Consider the following 21707-nt stretch of genomic DNA (forward strand, 5'->3'; position numbering starts at 1 on the left):
ACGTGATGTTTAAAAATATGTTAATTGGACTTTCTGAATATTGTAATGCATGTGTTGAATGCTTAATTTAATTTTTTGACTACAGGATTATAGTACTCGGAATTTTATTGGAAGCAGATGGGTAAGTAATGTTATTACAGAAATCTCATTAAAAATCTAGAAACATTATATCTTGCTGTATCAATCCCTCAACAATGTTAGATAAAATAGCTACTTTGCCACAACACTATTAAAATATTAGACGATTGACCATAATAGATAGTAAATAATGTTCAATTAATTTGAAGGTTTGTGCACAAATATTCATAAATAGATATCTATTTACAATTTATCTATTATATACATACTTTAAATTGTTAAAACAATTGTTGATGAAATTCAAGAATTTCTTGTTGACGTGCCATTAGAGTTTGAGTTTTGCATTTTATTTAATATACTGATCAGTTTGTGATTAAACTGAAAGTCAAAATAATGGCAGAATTCTACAAAGCTGTTATATGAAATTACCGTGCAGTAATTTAGCACTCAAAGAGCATGGCACCTTATTGAAATGCATTACATTTGCTTAAGCAAGGCACATGTACAGTATGAGTCACAGTTACAAACTGAATGCATCTGATGCATAAACAGCTCGGTGTAATTTAGTGTTGTCTTTAATTCTGCATAATTAAGCCTATCTCCTCATCCAGAAGACAGAATGTGCCAGTGAATTTGACCTATGACCTGCTAAGGCAAATTTCTCTGTGACCTTTTTAATTTCTGATTTATGGTAGCAGCTGTCTTCAACGCTATGAAAATAAATTTGGATCCATCTTTCTATTGTCTTGATTGCATGCAGTTTGCACGCATTATAAAAGTGCATGAAACTTTGAGACCTCATTATGGTTTTCAAGGTGGAAGTTTTTTGTTAAGTAAGATTCAGCCTCCAACTAAAACTATAGCTGAGGTCTGGTTCCTTTTCCCCCACGATGCAGTTGAAATGCCTTTGTTTATTGCCATTTTTTATAGAGATTGATTTTGTCAGTGAACAACTTTGTGAGGTTCTTCACGAACTACCATGCTATCTAGATCCCATGAGCTCTAAATCATGCATTGAGGTGCTAAGCACAGGCATTGCATTTTGTTTAAAATGAGTTGTATTGTATTTGTGCAGAGATTAGCAAGACATCTGCTTTGCTTTTTCAGTGTAACTTTGGTACTGTGGTTCTAGCTCCAGGCTGGCTTCAGAGCTTTCAGAAACAGCCTGCTCCATCTCTGTTCTAAGACTTGGAATGCTTTGGCTAAGTGCCAGTTATGGATCTAAAAAATAAAAAAGAATGTCTGGAAAGAGAATATTCTTTATTCTGTTTTTTTTTTTATTCTGTAAGCACTGCTGTATTTACTCTGGAGTTCTAATAAAATAAATTAAAAGACATTTAATTTGATTTGGTGCATAAGGACATTAACCTTACACTGCGATGGACTGGCATCCCATCCAGGGTGTATCCTGCCTTGCACTCGATGCTTGCCTGGATAGTCACTGGCTTTATTCAGTATTATGATTCCTCAGGGGGTGGGTTGTTAGGGGTACATGGAGGCCATTAAATGTTAACATAGGTTAAGGTTAATATGCATGTGTTACATTTATAAAGAGAATGTACAGTATGTAAAGAAGAACTTACATTAAAGGGCTGGTCTGAGGTGCAAGGTGTATCTCAATAGACTAAGTTCTGGCTATAATAAACACAACTCCTGCTCTATTATGACTCAAAGCTCCATGGGTAGGTTTAAACCAGAGCACAGCCAGCACACTTTTTTCAGTTCAAGAAGACATCGATATGACAGAGGGAACCAGTATAAAAACAGCTGTGATAAAAGCCTCTGTCTTACACTACATTCAAGTTTGATATACAGTATCTATTTGGTAAACAAAACACAAAGTCTTATTTCAATGACTAATTGTTTGGTTTGATGCTACTTCCTAATTGTTACGTCCCAGTGTGTGTTCTGTGTGTTTTTTCTGTTATGTCCACACTGCTGACCCTTGATTGTTCTCCCTTCCCCATTGGCCAACCATCAAACCACTGTTTCAATATGATGTCATCATCAATCAGCCCTCAGCCAATCAGAACTCATTTTATTCTCTATTTAACATGGAGGCTTTCAGGAAGAAAAGGCCTTTCGTTTGACTTCGGTCCCGTTTGGTTTTGGTTATCGCTTCGCTTCGCTCCGCTCCTGGTTATTGTTTCGGCTTCGTTTGTTAGTTTGTTTTGCTTTGTGTGTGTGTATTTTCGTATAGCTTCGGCTTTGTTGTTTTGTTGGTTTTATGTAAGTTTCTTTGTACTTTCGTTTGTTTGTGTGTTCATCCTTGTTTTGTCATTACCTCGCCCCAGTGTTACATGTTCAACTTTTGTGTTCTTTTGTACCCTGCTCCTGTTGATTACTCTTGTTTTCCCTTATTTGTATTCCTGGTTCACTTGTGTTTTTGTGTGAACTTTTGTATATAAGGTTAGTTTAGGTTGTTGGGTACACTTACACACTTAGTTGATTTTGTATTAGTACACTAGTTTAGTACGGGTGAGTGCCGTTTGTCTTGTATGGTTTTGGGTAGTCAGTGCAGGTTAGCTAGGGTGTTGAAGACGCCGAAGACCATGTGTTTCGGGTTTTCTTTTGTAGTCAGATTAGCTTTCCCTCACTGTCCTAACCAGCTCCATTTTGTTTGTTATTTTCTTTCCTTTGGCACCACTCTAGTTCCTTACCCTTGTTATCACGCTTCCTAGTCCCTCACCAAAACCCCCCTGCTTCCAAAAGAATTATCCTAAATGTTACACCCCTTTACCCCTAGACACTTGGGGGCGTAACACTAATAGTGTATACTTCAGATTCCCTTATCATCACCGTTTCAGTTCCAAAACCCTCCAAAAAGTGGTGTTTTCAGTTTTCCTCAACAAGCCTAAATCCTTCCTCACACTCTTAGATGATGGCAGTTGGGCATTGCTGATTGAGAAGTATAGTGTATAAAAAAACATCCCCATTTTTTCTCATCACTTTAGAAAGCCCAACAAAGGCTGAAGGCAGATCATTAAAGAAGTTCATTCCAGGTTCTACAGTCACACAAATGCTGTGATCAGATAGCCTCTACCACGTTCTTCTAGTTATCTGTTTTTTTTGTTAAAATAGGTTTTAATGTGAAAGTACTCACTTTGGACTGTTTATTCAGGTATTTGCCAAGAATGCAGAAGAAAACTACATAAATTAACCTCTCCTGACCCTCTAACTAATACTTCTCATTTTTTGGCCTCAGGGTGTGCAGAGGTCAAGACAGTGCTAATTAAACCCAGTACGTTTAGTTGTAGTTGTGGTAGCATTCCTCTATTCTTTCCTCTGCCATGATTATATATATATAAAAAACTATGCTGGAAAAAAAACCAAAAGTGGAGCATTTGCACTGAGCAGCAGCATGGTGAGTTAAATGAATCTGACAGCTGGCCTGAATTCACTTTTCAGGCTGCCTGTCATTTAGAGAATGTCCTTGCATCTAACAGGGATTATTATCTAAGAAAAGGCCTTGCACTCTGATTCTGCACTTCATTGTATCAGCTGATTTCATAGTGGCTTTTACTTTAGTCTTTCTTTCACTATGTCCCCTTTTTATTGGAGTTTGAAATTAAGGAACTTACCTTTGATGCTGTAGTCTATTAAACAATAAATAATGAGAAATGCTGCCATATGTTCAGCTTAAGACCTATTTAAATTGTTTGAGAACAGGAGGTGCTGATTTTATTTGCTGTAAAATATAACACAGTATATATAACATTTGTAATTAGCAATCTGAGCGGTATTATACAGTATACTGTTCAAGTGATCCTTGTAAAGGTTAACCTACTGTATGTACAATTACAGTAGTAATACAATCAGTGACAGAGACATTTTCCGATCTAAATTTTGTCCTAAGCAAAGATACATATCAAACAGTCTTATTTTATTGTACACTTCATTAAGGATCTGAAAAATAGAGTCTTTGTCTTTGCATTGTTTTGCCATTTTGTTTGTTCTTTGTCCTAAATTTTAGTTCTATGACATTGGGGAAAAAAAGAGAATGATTTTTGTGGGTCTTTTTGGGTTACAGCTATGAGGGAGGCAATTGTATTTTTTTTTTCTGCAATTGAAAAGGAAAAACTGCTTTGCATACAATGCACTGAAAGTTCCCAAGAGGGTTTTCATTCCTTCATTCACTTGGTTTAGTCTTAAGCACAAGTGACAAATATTTGTTAAGTGTTCTGGTTTGGACAGCTGCTTTGCATATGACCTCAATATAACTGTGTGTTGCTTGGCCCTGTAAATTAAAATATATGAATCCTTTCCAAAATGTGTATTTTTTTGCTTCCTTCAAGGGCCTCTTTTAAATTTGACTAATATTTTTCCAGACATTAAAAGACAGAGTCGCAGCAGAGAAAATATAGGTCAGGAGCATTGTCAGTAGTATAGTGGTGTCATGTTCAGTGCTGAATGCTTTATTTATAAATCCTTCTGTTTAAATTATGTTCTACTGAATGAGCTTCAAATTTTGTTTATTCTGCAGCTTTTATGGTATACTATATATATATAGTATATTAATTAACTTACACTATAATGTCTATATGTGTGTATATTATCTATGTTGTATATAAATATCTGAATCCTAAATAAAAATACTGATCATGTGCTGTTTATATATTTATATATTTTATGAATATTCCACATTGGAAAAGGAAAAACGCCAAATAAATTTAAGCATTAAAGTGAAGAATTCTACGTTTAACCTTTTAAAGTTAAGCTTGTTTTGTTATATAACAATACTCAGAACTAAAAGGAAATTAAATTGTGTCTGTTGCTATCTCCCTCAGTTTCATAGGGTCTCTGGTTTCAGTTAATTTACCCTAGTCTCTAGCACTGTGCTCAGCAACCCACGGATCATTATAAATATGCAATACCCTTGAGCTTTGGCTGTGTGAGACGACCAGCTTCCTGTATGTAAATTACATTTCTAGAGGCAGCATCACAGAGGAAGGGCTAGATTGAATTCGACCTTTACTGGATTTAAAAGGTACAGTAACCCCTTTAGATAAAAAGAAAGAGGAAACCAGGAGACTTTACAAAGCATGCTTCAGTATTTAAGTGCATGGTTGAATAAGTACTGAAATGTATGTTTTATTTGTAATGTGAACTATAATCATACCACTTGTAGGTGCAAAATTGGATCTCCAGAATTACATTAGAGTTAACTGTCTCAGATGGACTTTATGTGTAAATATGGCCCTCATGTTCAACCACTACAACTTTGAATGTGCATGTTGACTTTAAATGGCAAAATTACTAATAATAGCTCATCCTTTTGTTCTGCTTTTGTCTTAATAAAATGTGATTCTTGAATTAAAATAATTCGACAGGCCCATATACCTGTCACAAAAGGCCACACTAGTTAAAAAACACCATAAACATTAAATTATTAACAGTTTCACATTACTCTCTCATTTAGATTGACTCACTCAGTTTGTATTAGTTTGTAACTAATACAGATAAAACATAACCATAAAAACAAACTGGTGTCAAAAGGTTTAATCTGAGCTAAATGGCTTGTAATAAAAAAACACCTCCACCAAACCAAAAGAAAATGGATTTTCTTGGTTCTCCTATCTGGGCAAACTTCTGTGTAGTTTAGTAAACATTTTGTGTATAAAATATGTACAGTTTTTTTTGTTATTTACACAGTTTTTCACTAAAAGGCTGGTGTTTTCTGTTTATTATTTCTGAAAAAAGTAAAATAGTTAAATAGTACAGATTTATTTTCACTTAAGAGCTCAAGCTTTTGACCGCATTCTTCCATTCAGATTCAGTGTCTTGCTGTCAGATATTGTAAGGGAGAATTAATGTAAATGCATGACCTTCAGAAACCTTCCAGCCTTGAAGGTGGAAAGTACCAAGTGTATTAGGTCGCAGTAGGGAATGCCGCAAAGGAAAATGTTTGCTTTTTTGTGCATTCAAGTTCTACCGTATTTGTACAGATGTCACTTTTAACTTTCCATTGCATATCTTCAGATTTGAAGGTCAATATTCCCGGTGCATTATTTAAGACATCAGTTTGTGAAGCCATGATGTCCCTGTTTTTAATCTTGTATATTAATATATTATGAGTAATGTATAAGTACATTGTTTACTAAATAAAGTAAATCAGAGCTGTGAGCATTTCTATTCTAAAATAATATATTTCTACCATTAAATTATAGCCTCAAGTTAAACTGTTCACAGTCATGGAAGAGGTCAGGAAAGCAGAACTAAACTGCAGGCTAAACTGAAGAAGAGACCAAAGCTATAAACATATACTGTATACAGTATATATATATACTTTTTTTCATGTATATAAGCCAGGTTTTTAGACTCACTAACTGAAAGCAATACATTCTTTTCCATTTGCAAAGACAGTAGCGGTGCCTGAAATCAATTGTGATTTTATAGTTCGTCAGAACTACTAAACACAGGTACTGTACTGCCTAAATCCAAGATCAAGATACAAATGTATCCATATTATCCAAAATGTATCCATATGCATGCATACTGTATGTACTAATGTTGTACATTATTGTACTAAATAGCAAAGTGAAAATTAAAAAAATGCTTTATTTTTCCTGGCTCATTAAAAAATCAAGAAAAATTAAAATGGGTGTGCCACCTAGTGTTAACTGAAATATTCTGCCATTAGAGCTGATAACCAGAGGGCAAAACAACACCAAGCAAGACTTCAGTGTGATTTGAATTTTGTGATTGTTTTGTTTCCTCGCAGAGACATGCAGTGTTGTACAGTATATGCTCATTTCACAGTCAGATTCCACCTGCACTTCCTGAAATGTTTTCTTTTGCTGTGATAATGTGTGTAAATGTTTGTATAAACTGAATTGCTTTAACAATAACCAAAGCTCCTCTGTTTTTGTTGTTACAAGTAAATGTAGAAAAGAAAGTGTCATTCAATAAGAGTTTTAATGGCTTTATAGTAACTAGTCCTAACTAATAATGTTTACTTACACTAGCTGTTCCCTTGTTAATTGACTAATTAATTTATTAATTAGTGTTGGTTATGGATTTATAAAGTGACATTTGCAAACCCTAAAAGAAAGTGTCACCAACATTTTGTTTTTTCTCTGAAAATGTCTCCCTTATTCAACTGAGGCATTGCCATGCACTTTTTCTATCGTAGAGTAAATGCAACATGTTTTGGCTTAAGACGGGATAATGCAGTGTCAGTTTTTATTATCCTCTGTCGTTTGTGCATCTTTTAATATCTTATTAAAATACCTCTCCATTTGTTACAGTTTTTTATGTTTTTTCAATCTGTTTGAATCATAAAAAAATAGTTTACAGTTGTGCACTTCAGCTCTCAATGGGAGTTGTAATATATGCGACAATATAAGCATTAATACTGTACTATTGCTTTGGCAGAATGTCACTTTCCACTTCAGGTATTGAAAGATTAATTGTTAAGCCAAAACAGTAGATGTAATTCATTAGACAAAAAAAAAAGTGTGTGGCCAATAATGCCATTATTTTCATTGAAAGTATGTTTTAAAGTAGCACTTATTGACATTCAAAAATATTTATATGTATTTTTTATTCAGCAGTCCTAAGCAAAAAGGAAAATCATTGGGTGGGAAGTGTGTTATCTCATTGGACAATTGCTGTTATGAGCTACTGCCATTTTAATAAAGCCAAAGGTGGAAAGACTCACATTCAGTAGTAACTGGATAGCTGCAAGAAATCTGCAACAAGAGTCAGTATTGCATCTGTTAGCGGTTAGTTGGCAGAATTTTATTTTTGGCAGTAAAACAGTGGATTAAACCTCTGCTCTGGGAAAGGAAGTGCACCAAAACTGATGCTGTTCCTTGTCCAAATGGCTGTAAAAATTATATCGTCCTATTCAAGCTGAAAAGAGTGTAACATCTTTGTAATATTTATTAAGGCTTCTTGAGATAGGAGGTTCTTAGAGTGCAATTGGTGTGTCCGTTATTAAATAGGTTGTGTCAGTGTTCTTTAATTAGATATGTTAAAAACAAATATGCTCTTTAAATAGGTAGGTTTAATCTAGTAATTGTATAATGACTGATTATAATAAATCAGAGGAAGTTTCCATGGCTATGTTGTACAGTATGTGCATGGGTCATAAATCATGTGCAGTTCATGATCTTGCAAGTGAAGGCTGCATACATTGAGACAAATGTTTAAATCCCTTCAGTGTCTGATCATAAAACAAGTTATCCATCTTGTGCTTTTATGCTTAAATTCTTAAATGTAACTGATTATGTTAATGATACTGCCTTAAAATCATAGTTTTGACTCTCCCTAATAAGGGCAATGATTAAATTAATCATGCCTTCCCTTAATTTAAGTCTTTGTTGTCTGATCAGAAAATTTATCTTTTTCTATAACATTTTTGTTGAACTAAGGGGAAAATAATCTTAAACAGGAGTAGTACGACTCAACACATAAAATTTGAAAGACTGGATTCAAAGAAAGTATTTAATTGGCTATTTTTAATTTGAGCATTTTATTGCAGCCCTAGGGAAAAATATAATTTCTCAAAACCGGGTATAGTACTTATAGGTTTTCTCATACAGTAAATGTATCCAGGAGCCAGAAGTATTCAGAACATGATTAAGACGGAACTCTGAATTTATGTTGCTGCTATCCTGTTGCTTTTTTATTCTGTACCTCATTCACAATTATACCTCAAATCATGGATACTGGTTCTTTGACATTTGAACTGTATGTTATTTTCTTCTAAATTAAAAGAACAAAACCCATAAATCTGATCATTATTGCACTGTATCTGGCATTTTCCCTAGTATTTAGCTGGTAAAAATATCTGCAGACGGTATGAACATAGGCACGCCTGGATCTCTCAGACATCCCACCCATGTGATCTCACAGGCAGCCTCAGTCAGACTGGAGCTATTCAGCCGGCAGCAGCTAATGAGCCTTTGTGCAGAGAGCGCCTCTCGTCATTAAACAATAAAGCATATGGTACCGGCGGTGTCAGTCAGTGCTGGGAAATTCACAGGTTTCTGCTGTGCCTCTGAGAACAACAGTGCAACTCAATGGACTAAAGCAGTATGGAAGTCCTTAATTTATTATTACCATTATTTTTTTAAATAACTTCATTGCTCTGATTTCCAAGAAGGCAAAGAAGTGGGAATATACCAGTCGAAACAGGTCAGTTGCTGTGCTGAGGGCTGGAACAAAGTGTTGCCTAATTTACTCTTCACAGAGCTAATGTACCAAGACATACAGTAGGTGTTAAAAGCATTAGGCATGCTTGTATGCCTGGAGTATGTTGTTCCATTGTTATACTGTGTGTCTAATGCAGTTTACAGTGTGAGATTAATATCTCACTTCTTCATATAACTAATGAGGCAGCTGACTTAAACTTCCATTCTGATTTAAAAAATCTAAGGTCTTCCGGAGAAACGGGGGGGTGGATCTTTATATTTTAGCTAGATTTTAATGCTGTAATCAGAGATCTGGGAGGGGCTTTTTACATTTTTGCTGCATTTTTTTTTCATATTTTCTTGTGCTGTGGCAAGGTTTGTCTGACTTATGGTCCAGTCTGAATTTGATGTTGGTTCCGATTCAGGTTGAAGCACAAAGGAGGAGCTGCATGGTATTGCAGAACAGCAAGTGTTGCTCTGACCCTCTTAGAAGCCTAGAAGTAGAAAAGTCTGCTATCATTACCTACTGTACTGCATATGATGTCATGCCAATTCTTAGCCTGCCAAGACAGAGCCTTTGATTATCCTTGGATATGGTCATTTTGTTACAAGCCTTTTCATCTTTATCTAAGACTACAAGAAGAAAAATCCAATTTTGTCCATGCATTTTTTCCATACCAACTACTGTATGTATCCTTTTTTACAGTTACATTAAGCCACCTATAATACAAAAGTGTATACAATATGTAAATGTACAGTAGCTGCTCATTAAGAAATTTATTAAAGTGTTTAAAATGTGTTTGAGTATCTTATCAACTTTAGCTCTTAAGGAGGGTTTTACATTTTCATTTAAAATGCTGTTGGATGGTGACTGTGGTTTTTGGTGATTATCAAATCATCGTTATATCTTGGTTTTTATTAATTTTTTTTGTTTGCTCAATCTGAATTATATAGCAAAATCACTATTATATTTTTTCAGGAACATGAAGGCCTAAATTGTCAGGTATATAATTGCTGGGTTACTTTCAAATATCAGATCACTAATGGTGCAAGCATACTGGAATCTCCATGGAAACCACTTTGGGTATCAAAGCTAGGGGCTGCATATGCTGTGTGCTGAGAACATGAAGGGTTTTGTCAGTCAGGGGGAAAGTACTAATGATGCTTTTAAGGTAAAGGTTTACAGCTATATCTATAGATAGTCAAAAATAACCCCCCACCCCCACTCCCCCACCTCTGGGATAGGTCTCCCTGGTGCTAAGACTGAAATGCAGCTCTTGCTTCTCCTTTTCTCTCTATTCTAGTGCTGACCAAGATGAGCTGTATGCAAGGGGAAGAGGCTTTGCCTGCAAATACAGGGGGCCAAGGGTTATTTCAGGCTGGAGAGCAGGCCTTAAACCAAGAATAGAAAACACCCTGATTTACTAGATTCGAAAAACAATGCTATATTAAATGTATCAGTAATTTGGAAGTTTGTTTTGGGCTTTCTGTTTATATTTTCAAAATAGAACATGGTAATATAATGAAAAGAAAATCATGATCTCTCTTTCCTGGTTTATAGAAAAAAAATAGTACTTGAATTTTCTGAATACATGTTGTACTCTATATAGTGGTGTTTACTCTATAACTTTTTTTCAATTTTTATACTTTATTGTGAACTGAATGCTGTGAGTTACATTCATAATGTGATTTTAGTTTCTCAGAGTTGCTGTTAGAAATGACTTTGTGCTATTTTCATATTTTATTAAAATAACTCTGTCTATCCAGTTAGAGAATAGGTTATCTTGTGATGTTTTGTAAGATGAAACACTTTCACATTCATGTTTGTGTATATGCGGTATAGGTAAATAACTATTACAAAGTAATGGTGTTGAAGTGTTAAATGTTATAAATTCGAATATCATGAGTAAATTCATGACATTCTGATCCTTTCATCCTAAGTGTAACTGCTTTACGTGCTCACTTTTATTTTCAATATAAATAATGTTTTAGGCTTACGCTAATTAGTATTTACTCTGGCACATTCAGACAGAATAAAAAGAGCATCTTCACCACATCTTAATGAAAGGACATGGGAAAATCCACCCATTATATTTTCCCTTTCACACATTTAGAATTGTGTTCAAGTGCATAATGAAAGGTGGAAGACTCAGGAGTAAAACTGAATCGCTGTTGGGCGAGCATAGAGATCCTCTGTGTGCAGCAGTCTTTTACTGCTCGGTGTATTCTGACCAGGCCAAAAGAGCACTCCGCAAAACACCACAGAGACTCCCTCTCCCGCTAACAGTTGACACCATGCATTCCAAATGATGTTATACTAAGCTTCTTTTGGAGCTTTTCCAGATTCAGACAAGCCTGTGTGACAATGGGCACATGAATTGTTGCTTTCTGCAAACCACTGGTGGCTATCTCTTTTGCGGGCTCTATCTCTGGGTGTTAGAAATCCCACTTGCATCTGAAATCGGCTGATAATGAAAAGCTACTCCGGTTCAAACAATGTCCTATTGAATGGAACTCCCTACAAGCTGTTTTCACAGATACTGGCACCTACAGGTTAAGCTGCCTGTCTTTCCCTCTGTCTTGGGGCTGTCTGTTTCTATAGCAAAAACTACCCGTCATATTTTCTCACATCTGGGTTCCATTGTGTGTCAAGAGAATATTTTCTGTCCACCTTGGTGACAGTTATTTTAAGACAGAAAATATGTTACTGTAGTAGAGGTTCCATTTTGAATCTCTGCTTTTTTACAAACTATCAGAACACTGGAATCAGGGTCTTACATTTTAATGTAGCACTTTCATGACCATAGCACTGACAGCCTATGCGTTCCCATTAATTCAGATTTTATTTTCTCAAAACATGCATACGATGCTGTCAAAGGTACTTTTTAGTTATTTCAATGCTTTATTTTTGAGGTGATGTAGAAGTTTAGCCATGAAAAAAATGTCTTAGTGTTACGGTTTGGAATAATCTCATAACGCTTATAGAATTATAATTCTAAATAATATGTTCTAATAATGTATCTATAACACGCAGTGTGCATTTGTGTAGTTGATACAGCATGCCATTACTGGATTATATAATCCCCACTAAAGATCTGTTTTTAGATCTGTCCTCTGCTAAAATAACCAGCCTGTTTTACATTTAGATCTGATCTACTGTACTGTATATGACAGTACACATCTGGGCTTTCCCTTCTTAGATACGCTATTGTCTTAATCCATATTATTATCAGTGAAACAGTCCTCTCACACTACATACAGTACAGTAGATAAAATCTTAATCTAGAAAATCTGGATTTTTGATTAATAGGTACAATATATTATATGTTTTTAATTAACATTGCATGCAGTATATAAACAGTCAACACTGTTATGAGTTCCAAAATTAACTGACAGGAGAATTCATACAGAAAAGCAAGATATGTTGCATGTTATTCATCAGCCACCAGCCTCGCCTTGCTTTTTAAGGCTTTATTGCTTAATCAACATTCAGTGAAGGGTGATGAAGGAATAGGCCTACTTCATGAGTTGCCTTCATGATGTTACCAAATACTCTGAGTGAGACGTGGAAAGCAAGTGGTTTCAAATTGATGAATTCTAATTAATGAGTAGTTACAAAATCGCATCTCATTTAGCTTTGCAAAGTCATTCATTAGAATCTTCTCTCAATTAGAATGCAGGGCTTATCTTGAAACACTCTTCAAAGTTACTGTTTATTCTTTAATCAATGGACGGAATTCAGTTGTTCCAAAAACACTTCATTATATATTGCTGCTAAAACCATAGTCATCTTGTATTATTTAGTTTTTACTTATGATCGTTATATAATAGGATCCTGCAAATGTTAGATTTGTGTTATTCCATATCATATTCCATATCATAAAATATCTAAAATAAACAACTGTGCATATACAGTAATTATGTTCAATACAATTATACAATTTATCCCACAAACTGTATTTCACTAGTAATCCATTCACGTGCACTGTAGTGTAAGTAATCTAAGTATATTTAACAACAATTAATTTTCCTGGGCATTTAAGTGTGTGAGATTACACAAAATTGTTACTAATGTTCTCTGCAGCTATGATCTAGAATACATTTTCACCCATTTCTCACGATCAGCAAACACTTTTAGAACAAAGAAAAGTTTACATAATTCTCCAGAAATTGTTCACCGAGACCTCAAGAAGTTTGATGAATATCCTGTATGTTGCTTAGCAACATTGTGAAGCAATAGTTCTATGCTACTAGTTTAGCTATAAATTAGCACAGATTTATTAAGGTGTTCTTCTACAATATTATAATAATAATAACAACAACAACATAATAACATCACTTTATTAACCCTTTACAATTTCTTGCATAAGGAATTATCTTTTTTTATACCCCAGCTTGCTCTCCATGAGACACACAGTGGGATTGCTCTGCCAGCTGTGGGATTTGAACTGGCAACCTTCTAGCCAAAGGTGCAGATCCTTAGCCACCGCTCCGCTCCAATATACTGTAGTACTAAATATATTTGTAAATGCAAAATTACAAAAGGTCCTTTGTCTGAATTTTACATCACTTTGATACAAGATAAGGCTAATAGCTAAATTACCATAATCTAAATAAAACAATCCTATTACTAATTTTAGGTACAGAGATCTCAGATTGAAGGTTTGCTCAATTCCTGTAAAAAAAGGCCAGAAAAGATTAAAAAAGAAATGTGACTGTTTCTGACAATAAAGAACAATATTCATAAGGAATACATGGCAGCCTCCACTATATTCTTATATCAGAGATCTCAGAGGTTCACTAATCAGCAAGTAGATAATTGTAAACCGTCTGAAAGAAATAGGATGCTTTTCCTAGAAGTGTAATTACTCACTTAATAGCATTACCAGTTATGACAGACAGAAAGATATTGCCAAGAATATAGTGATGTAAAGAGACAATTTACAGTGATATATTTTTTGTAAAACAAATGCGATATCATCTTAATCACATAATTGTTGTTTACCAAATCACATCATCATATATGGTTTTTAAAATCCATTCTGGTTTAATCCAAAATGTTATTTTATATATATATAATTACCCATTACCAGTGTATGTCAGTATGACATATACAATTTTACAAGTTTTACATAATATTAATCAATATTGGTACTTTAAAAAGATACAGTAAGTATTAACATATTGAGATATTAGCTTTAGAAATTTACTTCGGTGAATTTTAGAAGTCTGCATTGTTTTAAATAAATATTTTTTCTTTAGTTAGTAGTAATTAGGGAAAGATAATTTAGTTAAATTACTTCCCCATGATAATTATTTTTATGATTTGTGGGTTTTAGAAACTGTTTACAGCTTGTCTTTTTGTTCTTTTCAATCATTCTTATTGTTTCATGAAGATGCATTTTCAAGCTTACAGCTGCAACACAAGAGATCTGTCTTTGCAACCTTTCAGCATCTGTTATGGAAAAATATTCATAGGGGATGTAAAGACAATCACTGACACCCATTAATGCATTGTTGAAGTCAGTGATTTTGAATTGTGGATTTTCTGAAGACAGTAAGTTTTCCCTGCCTTGGTTTTGTTTGCTATAATACAAAAGAAAAACTGAGGTATTCTAAAGAAAATGGGGTTCGTATTGAATTTACATGTATTTTGAATTTTTATGTGCTAAACTCTTAACTGAATTATGATGATGAAGTGGTTTATATACAGTGTGGAAATACAGCCATTGAAACACATTTCCATAAACCTTATAACCACAGGGGGCCTGATGTCCTAAATATGCTGCATTTCTAATGAACAAGTCCTACTTGTGTGGAAGCAAGGATCACACAGAGCTGCTCATCTGGGCTTCACTGCTGCTGTCAATGCCAGCTCTGCGGCGTCTCTATTTTGGATCTGCTGCTAATCAAACAGCAGTCAACTGCTTATATTTCTACAGCTTATTTACAATTGTAAATTTTGTTCATTTAATATTTTGCAAACTGACTCACCTTGCTATTGTCAAGAGTGCGTATAAATATAGGCACTGCGGTATACTGGCCTTTTTATAACAGTGTTTTTTTTTTCCCCCAAGATCGGTTTCTGCAAACGAGCTGTTATACAAACATTCATGTTGTTTAACCCAGCTCTTTTATAAGCATGTAATCAAACCTTTTTGCTTTCTGTTTTCAAATTTAGCACTTCTTTTTTTATTCTTTACACCTCTATTTATGTGCATTAATTCAAACTTTTTGGTAACAAACATGCTTCCAGAGCATATCTTGTTTTGCGCCAAATTAAGTCCTAGTAGAAATATTGAGATTGGGCTACAGGGCATGCATTTTTAATTTCCCTTAAGATGAAAATTAATTATTTCTGAGCCAATGGATATTTTCAATTTCGATGTAAAAGGAGATTTGCAAGAAAAAAATAAGATATGCTAGAAGCACTGTGTTTCTGGTAGAACAGCTATAGTATTGTGTTTTTTCTAACAGCCTTAATTGGCATTTCCTGCACCCTCTCTGCAATTGATGAAATTCAGTTACAGAATTTGTCTTGACAATCTTAGCAGTATACAGCAGGCTTTTAGGTTCTTAATGATAACTGACGTATATATGCTTCTAAAGATTGTGGAACGTTAAATTGAATGCATGTCGTCACAGACAACCAACGCTGAGCTGTCTCGCATTTTTTTGTGGTGGTCAATTGATCAAAAAGAAAGAAGTGAACTTCCTCTCCGCGTAATATCGCATACAATTAGTTACTTTCTTTCCATTGAGGTCCTCAGCAGCACACTGATCAATTGCTGGAGGAATGTCGGAAAAAGAGGCTCCTATAGCTCACTGCTAATTAAGTGTGTTGAGAATTCCAGCAGGAATACACTCGGTATTAAACAATGCCTTCCTTGTATAACAGGTGCACCTGATTGCAAGCTCGAAGCCATGAGTGGAATATTAAAGAGGAAGTTTGAAGAAGTGGATGGTTCTTCACCGTGCTCGTCCTTGCGGGAATCTGACGACGAGGTTTCCAGCAGTGAGAGTGGGGACAGTAGTGACAGTGTAAACCCTTCCACCTCCAGCCATTTTACTCGTGAGTGACATGGCGTTTCTCAAGCCACTTTTGTTTCGTTACTTTCCTGGTAGCACATTGTGTATTGCTTCCAGGTTTTTTTCTTCAGACAACATTGTGAGTAGAATTATTTTTTGGAAATTAACAGAGAGAGTTCTGGGTGGGTAAAAATATATGCAGATTGTGGCTCTCACTAACTCTGTCGCAGTGTATGTGTTCTTTTGTATATGTATGAGGAAAAAAACTACCCTTCTGACAAATGAGAAAAGTTAGCAGGAAAAAAAAAAAGATTCAATGGGCCTGAATTTCCACAGTGGGCAAACAGCCCATGTAATTCCTTTATTATGGAATGGGCACCTTGCCCACACTTTCCCTATAGTGGGGAAATAATGCCTAAAGTCTCCGAAGTCCTTGAAAACTGCTGAACTGTTTTTTTTTGTTCCTTACTTTTAGCAATGCTGTCATTTTTCCCCTCTTTAAAACAAGCAAATAAGCTTGTCTATGAAATAAAATGATTTATGGAAACCCCTGCTTTACAAAATATTTTGTTTGGTATAATAAGGCTTAAACTTTGGCCGTCACTAACAACGTGACGGAAAATTATATTGAAAACATCCCTCCATGAAGTTTTGCTTCTGCAAAACATGTCAGGTAAATTTGTTTTTGCACGTGCACAATCTTGGCAGCTTCAATCTTGAAGGATTTAGTTCAGAAAATAGGTTGTTCCTCTCCACCTTGTATTCTTTGTTAAATAACCGCAAGCCCATCAAGCCCCTCCAGTGTTAAGAATTCTACCATTGACACTTTTACGTTGTCTTTCCATTTTTTTAAAAGGCCCCAGTACCATTAAATAAAACTAAATGGAAAATGTGGCTTTGATCTATGAGCTTTGGTTTGAGCACACTGCTCATTCCATTCTCTCACATTAGGCTAGGTGATGTTGCTAGTTTCTTTACATGTTAAGCAGTCTTGATCTAGAGACTGGAGCTGGGAGAAACTCCCTGCAGACTCTAATGTCGTATCTGTTCCTACTGATAATCACAGCCACTGACCTGGGGATTAAAGCACCCAGATAACACACTGTGCAGATGAATACAGAAGGAAGAACTGTCCCTTTAATAACGGAGGGCTTTACATTTTAGATTTTTTTATCTGATCAAAATATACAGTAGCTACCTCCTTAAGTTTCATCAGTTTCTTTACGATTGTTCCTTGCTTTTTTTCTTAATTGTAATTTGTTTTAGATCTGATAAAGTGTGAAAAAGATTACTTGTAGACCAGACTCAATCATCTGTTATCTTGCTTGTAAAGATAGTGCTGAAAGCAAGGAAGAATATTCATCCCTTATTTTGGATTCCTGTATATGACAAGCGACAATGCTTGAAAAGCAGATAAATTAAGAGTTTTGTGTAACCTACAGTAACTTTAATTACTTGAAATACTACAGGAATTGCGTAGGCTGCTGATAAAAATCTCCCTTTCCTTATGTTGTGATTACTGAATAGGCAACACATAGTAAATTGTAGAATGAAGTGAATTACCTGTGTAAAATATTTTAGCCCTTCTAAAGTATGTGTAACATGTTATACATTAACTGATGACTAATTCTTTATAATTGACGTCATTATAATTTCTACGATGCCATGCAGTGCTATTGAAAATGTCTTTTTGAAATTTCATTGGGATCAAGTCATACTGGTCCACCTTGAGTCGTTTCAGGGTAAGACAGAGACCACATTCCATGGCTTAGGGGCACGTTTTTGTCAATCAACTGGAAGAACATACTCTGACAACCCATGTGCCTTTAACTGGGCTGTTGGCTGGCTCTTTACTTGAGATTTCCTACCCTGACCCTTTCCCCCTGAATGTATTTTATTTTCTGTGCAGTCAGTCACCCATGTGAAACCATCAGATTAAAATGGATGAACACTTTATTTGCTCCAGATGTTTGGAGAGAGCCGTATTCCTGTACTGCCTTTGTTTAATGAGGCTTCCACAGCACTAGAAAGAAAATACTATTCTTTTGCAAAATATGTATTTTAGCATGTGTTGCCTGCTATACCAATTTAACGTTTCTTTTTTTTTGCTGTGTTGCAAAAAAAATATATATTTTGTGGTAAAGGCAAATGTCCCATCAAGGGTCTGATGCATTAAATTGGTATTAATTTAGCTGATGCTTTTATGCAAGGTGACTTCTCACATTTGTACCCAATTTTATATGCAATGAAGTATCTTACTACCTTGCTCAAGGGTACAACAGCGGTGGTCATCCCTGATGTGGTTTCACAGCCACATTTAAATTCACAGCCTGCCAGTTATGACTCTAAACCACACACACCAATAGATTTATATATATATATTTATATAAACATCTAAAGATTTCTTATGTCTACTCATTTCATTTTCCATAATCTTGAGACCGGGTCTTGAATGCAGCACTTTAATAATTAAAGACATACTGGAACTGTAGAGGGAACTTGCCTCGAATCCTGATTTTAGATCAATTACAGCAAATGTGAAGAGTCGTACCTTTTGTGTTTTTCAATGTATTCCATTGCAATAAATTCTGTATTTGCTTTTTCCATCTTTAAAGAATGTTTTTTTAGAAAATAATTGCAAGCTCATATGCATGGCTTACCGTGGACACTTCTCGTTTTATGATTGATGCCAGTCATATAAAGGAAACCAGCTGTTTAGTAGTAATCCTGTAGAGGAAAAGACAGATTACTTAGCCCAGGCATGTTTAATATCGACTACTGCTGAAATATTTTGACCTGTCATGTATATGTATATGCCAATTTGTAGCAGAGACATACTTTCACTTCGTGTAATGTGTACTAAATACAATTGGAACATTTTCTGGTGAAATGTAATTCTGCCAGGTATAGCAATATGAAGAAAAATCATAATGATTTAATATTTAAAGGATTGTCAGGGAATTGCTTTATACTAATCATTAAGATAGTAATTGGAAATACAGGTATAAAGTGCATTGCTTTATATTGTTTTAGTCTTACAATTGCTGAATGTTGTAATGTTGTAATAGTGGTATTGAATTAGAGAACAAAAAGTGAAGATTTTGCATTTGCATTTCCACATACTAATGTGTTCCTTCAAGTATGATTTCAACACCTTGTTAGACCTAATACCGGATTAACACATTAAGATCTATGTAGTTAATAAAATTGTTAATAGAATGCCAATTAGAATGAATTGCAACACTAATTCAATTGTATGTTCAGTGCACTGAAGGTGCTAGCATTCTACTGAATGAACAAGCAAGCTAACTGTGAGCAATTTACCATACTAAATTCCATTATGTGGTCTGTCTTTCCACTTGAAATGCTTAAAGTAATTGTTGTAGCAACACCAGATCAATAAATAAAGCTTGATCTCATACTACTGTATTATTAAGGCATTTGATATAATTAACCATGTGCTCTATTATTGTTTCTTTCTTCTATGTAATCCCTACATTTCTCTGAGTTTTGTGTAAAATACAAGTCATCACAACATAGAAAGAAATGCCAGCATGACCTCATAATGTCTTTCTAGTAGAAAGGAAACATATTTTAAGCTGTAATTTTTGGTAATACTATTATATTTGTATTATATTTAGTATTATGTTACTTTAATAGAATATATTTGTGCAGGAAATGTCATTGTAATTTCTAGGTTTTACCTTAATCTCAGAAGATCAATAATTTACAGTTTGCTGTTAGGTACCACAGTGTTCTGAGCTGTGTTATTAAGCAGTGTGAATTGTACACTGACAATATACTCTGACAGGTAGAATTTTGAAATACATAATCACTGCTTGAATAAAACTGATAGTAAAACAATCAAAGATTAGACAATTGTTTTAATACTTAATTCATAATACATGTATATTGAGATAACTCAATATTTTATGTGAGTTATAGGGACATACAGTATATACAGTATAAACCCTAGTAAATAATCAATGTAAACATACAGTATTTTAAAAGGAGGTATCACTTAAACTTGCTTTTAAAGATAACAGATATATTATACAGACAGAGTTAAGGAAGGATAATAATTTCACTTAAGAAAAATATTGACTGAAATACTTCCTGCTTGTAGGTAAAATAGTGCTACAAAGAGCCTTTACTGAAATCAAGAGTGCTCTCTTAATCAACTGAATATAAGAAGGATGAAATCGTGTCATTGTTATTTTTAAGAATGTAAAGTACATCATTTTTTGGAGTAAATGTTTATGGATGGTAAAGCTTATTTCTACAAATATGATTCACGAGATAATTCTAATACTTTACTAGCCAACACTTAGTTAGCATAAAGGTGAAAATGGCCTCTAATGACATTAGATAATCTAGTCTCATCAGCTTTAGAAGTAAACTGATATTAACGTGTGCACATTAATGTTATAATTCTATTTAACTATACTTCATAAATAATATCATTTTTTAATGAAATGCACCCCTCTCAAAATTATAATAGCTAAACGCTGTTGAAAGGAGAATCTTGATTTACTCATCTAAATTCCTCATATTCTAAATTCTGGTGCTCTGGTCCTGCTCTCGTGGATTCCCCTCATCTGTGTAAGATGTGTGTTCATTGTCTGTGGTGAAGCGCACTGTCCTCATAGCATGAGCTAGTTCTCAGCTGCTGAACCAGATGGTTCCCATCTATTTTAATGTATGTCAGACATCAAGAGAGGAACTGTGAGAGCCACGCAAAATGCTTACACACTGGATTCCTGCCAGAAGAGGGGGGTTGGGATTATTTATTTTGCATGTATAGCAACGCTGCTCTTTTTTCCCCCCAATAAATGTGACTAAAAAGCAGTGGTGGCATCAAGTAAAGGATGTGCGTTTTCAAATGCGCATTGTTCAAAATGGGGACTTTGCTCACAATGGGTGTTTTTCGCTGCCATGAGCCCACTTTCATACAGTAGCTCTGCCAGAGAAGTGAGGTTCTCTGCTTTTAATTTGGATCCTTCAGTTCTTCTAAGGCAAAGCTATGGATGGAGAGACTAATTTATGTATTTTGTTAGTAGTGGAAGCAGAATATGAGGATCAAAGGCACTGCAACAAACTCAGCAAAGCTCAGAAAGTCTTAAGTATGTCTGCTCTGCAGTAACACTATCTCCTGAATTGGGGCTACACTATCCATTCATCCTTGCCTGTGGGATAGCCCTTTTTATGTATGCTGTAAAAATATTAGTCTTTAAGATGGTAAGCAAACTCATTATCCAATGACAGAGTCCAGGAGGCATTCAAGCTTGTGTAAGTCAGGGTAGTGTCACACTGGCTTAGCTATGAAATCAGAAGCTGATTCAGCATTCCTAGTTGAGAAGGTAAGGGAGCCTGTCTCTGTGGACATTCCTAATGAGATTTTCTGAAGGGATAGCTCAGGTACAGTATAACTCAGAAGGTTGTGCAGTTGACTGTGCATATGGT

At 34.9% G+C, this 21707-nt stretch overlaps 1 protein-coding gene across 2 annotated transcripts in view; it reads left to right on the forward strand.

The window, feature by feature from the left end:
- The window catches only part of csrnp3 (cysteine-serine-rich nuclear protein 3), a 47104-nt gene that overhangs the window by 19419 nt on the left and 5978 nt on the right, over positions 1 to 21707 (forward strand). Inside the window, exons 1-2 of one of the 2 annotated variants that reach the window (XM_088605420.1) lie at positions 8962 to 9219; positions 16114 to 16287. In XM_088605420.1, coding sequence (XP_088461546.1) covers positions 16140 to 16287 — 148 coding nt within the window. In that variant the 5' untranslated portion in view covers positions 8962 to 9219; positions 16114 to 16139. Of the gene's footprint in view, positions 1 to 8961; positions 9220 to 16113; positions 16288 to 21707 lie in introns of those variants that run through there. The other variant, XM_088605419.1, reaches the window with a different exon arrangement.

This window comes from Lepisosteus platostomus, chromosome 14, assembly GCF_059453375.1.
Source record: "Lepisosteus platostomus isolate fLepPlt1 chromosome 14, fLepPlt1.hap1, whole genome shotgun sequence".
In the NCBI taxonomy this organism is placed as follows: Eukaryota; Metazoa; Chordata; class Actinopteri; order Semionotiformes; family Lepisosteidae; genus Lepisosteus; species Lepisosteus platostomus.